The sequence below is a fragment of the Sinocyclocheilus anshuiensis genome, unplaced genomic scaffold (genome assembly GCF_001515605.1).
Source record: "Sinocyclocheilus anshuiensis isolate Anshui unplaced genomic scaffold, SAMN03320099.WGS_v1.1 scaffold906, whole genome shotgun sequence".
Lineage (NCBI taxonomy): Eukaryota > Metazoa > Chordata > Actinopteri > Cypriniformes > Cyprinidae > Sinocyclocheilus > Sinocyclocheilus anshuiensis.
Window position 1 is genome coordinate 596,758 of NW_015540937.1, and position 4,792 is coordinate 601,549.

The window sequence follows — 4,792 nt, forward strand, 5'->3', positions numbered from 1 at the left end:
GGCTGGGCGTCTGTGTCTGTGTGTATGTCTGTGTGCGTGCGTGTCTGTGTGCGCGTGTGTCTGTGTGTGTCTGTGTGCGTGTGTGTGTGTCTGTGCGTGTGTCTGTGTGTGTGTGTCTGTCTGTGTGCGCGTGCCTGTGCCTGTGCCTGTGTGTGTGTGTGTGTGTCAGGATCTGGGAGTGACTAAAGTCGGCCATATGAAGCGGATCCTGCAGGGAATCAGGGATTTGAGTCGAAACAGCACAGCCAGCGAAGCCTAGACGCTCCGCAGCCAATCAGATGCCTTGTTCGGACGTGACGCAGCTTCACCCGGCCAATCAAACGCTCAGTCACAACTGGAAGCAGCCATACTCCGCCACTCGACTCGACCAATCACAGTGCCTTCTGTTCTCCACCTGTGTGACATCATCACTTTGGGGGAAGCTATTTTACTAGCTAGAAGGGGGAGATTTATCAAGAGCCATCAGAGGGTCATACCAATATCACAGACTTTGAAGAGCAAATCACCATTCAGCCAACATGAAATCCACGCTCAGCCTTTTTTCTTGGAAGTACTTTCACTTTCTTAAAGTAACAAATGCTTGTCTTCTAAATCTGCCATCAAAACTGAATAACTTCCTCCACGTCTCAAACAGCTTTTCGTTTCCGCTGAGGTCACCAAGGCCTAAAAATTATATTAACCAATAATCTCAAGCCCCACGTTTCACGATCCAATCAAATGTCCCGCCCTCCATTATTATTTTTGTTAAATATTCAATTTCATTTTAAAATGAAAGGTGTGGTGAATGCTGTTTCATGTTGTCTTGAAGCTCTGTGACTCTGTTCAAAACCTAGTGAGCTGCCTTTGTCTACTGCCTGCCTTCTGAGCCACCAGAGACTCTCGAAAGATTTCCAGTCAGACTGATCCTCAGATGAGCACAAAATACAAGAGTGGTAAAACACCTTTACATTTATGCATTTGGCTGATGCTTTTATCCAAAGTGACTTGCATTGCATTGCATTAAAATAAAATAAAAATAATTCATATAAATATAATTATAAAATTGATTAAAGATGAGTTGTAATGTGCAAAGAATAATAGCCAGTGTCTCACACCTAAATATTTACATTTATCCAAAGAAACTTACATTGCATTGAATGTATAAAATAAATTAAATTAACATAAAACAATAATTTTTAATTGTTTGATCAAAATTGAAAAAAAAAAATGATTGAAGATGAGTTGTAATGTGCAAAACATAATGTCTCCCACCGAAATATTTACATTTATGCATTTGGCAGACACTTTTATCCAAAGTGAGTAACATTGCATTCAAGCAGTAGAATAGAATAAAACATAAAATATTGTAATTATTTGAAAGCAATAAATTAATAAAATAATAAATACAATTATAAAGTTGATTAAAGATTAGTTGTAATAAGCAAAACATAATGTCTCCCACCCAACTATTTACATTTATGCATTCAGCAGACACTTTTTACTTGTATTGAACTATTTTCATTGATTCATTCCAGCATTGAATGAATAATATTCATAATTTCTCTTCTTTTGTCCATTTTATCATACATGCGATGCTACCGTAGGATTTGGCTTAAAGAAGGTATGTTAAAAGCGTGTGATGCCTTAAAATGCTGTCTAAGTAGGGAGCTCACTAGGTTTGGGAAGGTGACAGCGTCATGAGAACTTTAACATGTTGTGACAATCAGCTGTATTGACTTATCAGACTCGACCAATCAAACGCTCCGCTTTGCCCCGTCCCGCCCATCCTCTTCCTGGATGCCTTATAGTTCCACCAGCATTCTGATGAATCACATATCAGCCTGAAACACACGTCCATTCCTGTAGTATACAGCGGATCCTGGACTGATCTGGACCTGAGTGAAAGCATGAGTGGAGGTTCAGCCCCAGTATGCACTGCTTTCAGACTAAATGTGTGGTTTGGAGAAGTAAATGTTGATGATAAACACTTGACGGAAACCAAACGCCAAAGTTAAGCTCTATATACCGTATCTTACTGTGGAAGTCAATATACGTTAATTGAGAGAATAACTTTTTAACATGAAACATTCCTTTACAACAGGTATTTTACAGATAGATCTCAGATATTGGCTTTAAAAGAGCATCGACGTCAGAGTATGGATTCACAGATTCACAGTCTTAACCAGGTGTGATGTGACAAGCATCTCTTTTATGTAAATCAGAGTCCGAATTAGTCCCGCCCACAGCGAAATCTCATTGGTTGAAAACTCCAGTCATCATGAATTTATATCAGTGGTTTTTAACAGGCCTTAAAATGACATTAAAATAAGCCAAAACTACTAAAAACCAATACATTTTATATTTTATTTCACCTCCTAAACAACTATTTGAGGAACAAGAGTTCCCACAATCTTGAAAAACCTGGAAAAGTAATAAAACCGTATAACTCTATGGGCATTTATATAATGAATATACATGTAGTTATACCAAGCTCTAAAACTAACTAGGTTTTGCATTTATGCATTTGGCCGATGCTTTTATCCGAAGTGACTTGCATTGAATTCAAGGATAAAATAAAATATAAAACAAATAAATAAATATAAAAAATAAAAAGGTAAAATTCTTATTTATTAATAAATCATAAATCATAAAATACCAAGCTCTAAAATACTTTATCAGGTTGGAATTGTAATTCTTAAGAAAAAAATAATAATAATAATAATAATTGTGCAGTAAATCACGAAAATCTGTAAAAGTCATGCACAGTGGTGGCAAAAAGGTTGAGAACCACTGCTATATATTATTATTATTATTGACTTTTCAACCTGTTTTGTTGAACTCGTAATTATAAGTTCAAGGCATTGCAAGTTGAACAAACTGAACTTCAGCAAAGCTCCAGCTCGAGTTGATCTGAATGTAAGCGGCTACTAGTTTCCCATGTTTGTGTCTTTACCATCACTGTTGTTCCCTGGCGCTCGTTATTCTTCTTCAAGGTGATTCAGTCATGAAGTATTGAGGTATATTTGCGGTCAGCAGCACAAGTGTGGACAGATGCTGGACTTGCGGCTGGAAGCTCGTTGCGTCGTGCCTGGTTAGGGCACGACATGAAATACTATTTCAAATGCCGTACAAACTTACAAAGTCACAGTCGCCTTGACAACAGATAGAAATGTTTTCTATTGTGTTTCTAAATGCTTTTTTTACAAACTCTTCTGGGATTGAACATTGACTGTGTCCGAGACAAACACTGTCTTTACCCTTTAACTGCTTTGCACATTTCATGTGTGTTTGAGTCTACACAGTGTCGTGTGTGTGTGTGTGAGTGAGTGAGTGTGTGAGTGTGAGTGTGTGCCAGGGGCATCCAATCTCTCTGACTGTTAAATATTTATTTATTGTTAAGTTATAACTTACATCCATGTGACGCTGTCCATCTCTGATTTTTGTTTTATTATTATAATTTTAAATTTTTTGTATATAGGCCTTCACTAAGAATGTAAATAACTTGTTACTGTACAGTGAAACCGTCTGTATTAAAACAAGGTCTGTGTAACTCTAAACTGCTGTCTTTTGTCACATATTTTAGTTGTTTTTTTTACTAAACAGAAGCAGAGTAATAAATTACATTAAACAGTGTCATTGTGCTGTACATATATATTTTTTGTACTTTTATTATTAGAAAGTGTATATAATAGTATATTAACTGTAATTTGCAGTAATTTTACATTGTACAGTGTCATTTTGCTGTATGTATATTTTTATGATATATTTTAAATTACTTTTATAATGGTCATTTAAAAGCAATTTAATATAAATAAATTACTTTGTATAGTGTCATACCATACATATATATTAATTTAATTTTTTTATAAAATAGATTAGTAATTAAAAAAAATTATAATAGTTTTAATAGCAATTTTTAATAACATATTACATTGAATAGTGTCATACCATACATATATTTTAATTTTATTAAAATTTATTTTAGTAATTTAAAATTTGTATTTATTACAATAATAATTTAATAGGAATTTAGTATACGTAATAAATTACTTTGTATAATTCTGTACATGTAATTTTATTTTAATTACAAAAATATTTTATAATAGTAATTTAAAATGATTTTATAATAGTAATTTAATAGCAATTTATTATTATATTATTATAAATAACATGGCGTACTGTCCAAACTATTTGATAGATTTTTTTATTAAAATATAGAATAGTAATTTTAAACAGTTTTTTTTATAATAGTAATGTAATAAATTACTTTGTATAATTCTGTAAATGTAATTTTATTTTAATTACAAAAATATTTTATAATAGTAATTTAAAATGATTTTATAATAGTAATTTAATAGCAATTTATTATTATATTATTATAAATAACATGGCGTACTGTCCAAACTATTTGATAGATTTTTTTATTAAAATATAGAATAGTAATTTTAAACAGTTTTTTTTATAATAGTAATTTAATAGAAATTTATTATAAATAATCAATTACAGTGTATAATATTGTCGTCATACTGTACATAAATCAAAAAAGGCTAATCAGGCACCCACTGTGGCAGCGCGCTTTTTAAATCTTCACATTTTAATGTAAACAAAATCCAAAAATTCATAGCACATGAAAGACGTAAATAAGTGCACATTGCAAATACATATATGCATAATACCATCATATACTACAGGCCCTATTAATAAACTTATCCTATACTCAGGGCCCTGGTTGAAAACGAACACTTAAAGGGATAGTTCACCCAAAAATGAAAATTAGCCCATGATTTACTCACCCTCAAGCCATCCTAGGCGT

General features: G+C 32.9%; 1 protein-coding gene across 1 annotated transcript in view; it reads left to right on the top strand.

The window, feature by feature from the left end:
- The window catches only part of LOC107689597 (diacylglycerol kinase delta-like), a 29,585-nt gene extending 28,584 nt beyond the window's left edge, over positions 1-1,001 (top strand). The window contains exon 27 of the mRNA XM_016487643.1: positions 170-1,001. Within this exon, the coding sequence (XP_016343129.1) occupies positions 170-259 (90 nt within the window). The 3' untranslated portion in view covers positions 260-1,001. The remainder of the gene's footprint in view (positions 1-169) is intronic.
- Positions 1,002-4,792: the final 3,791 nt, after the last annotated feature.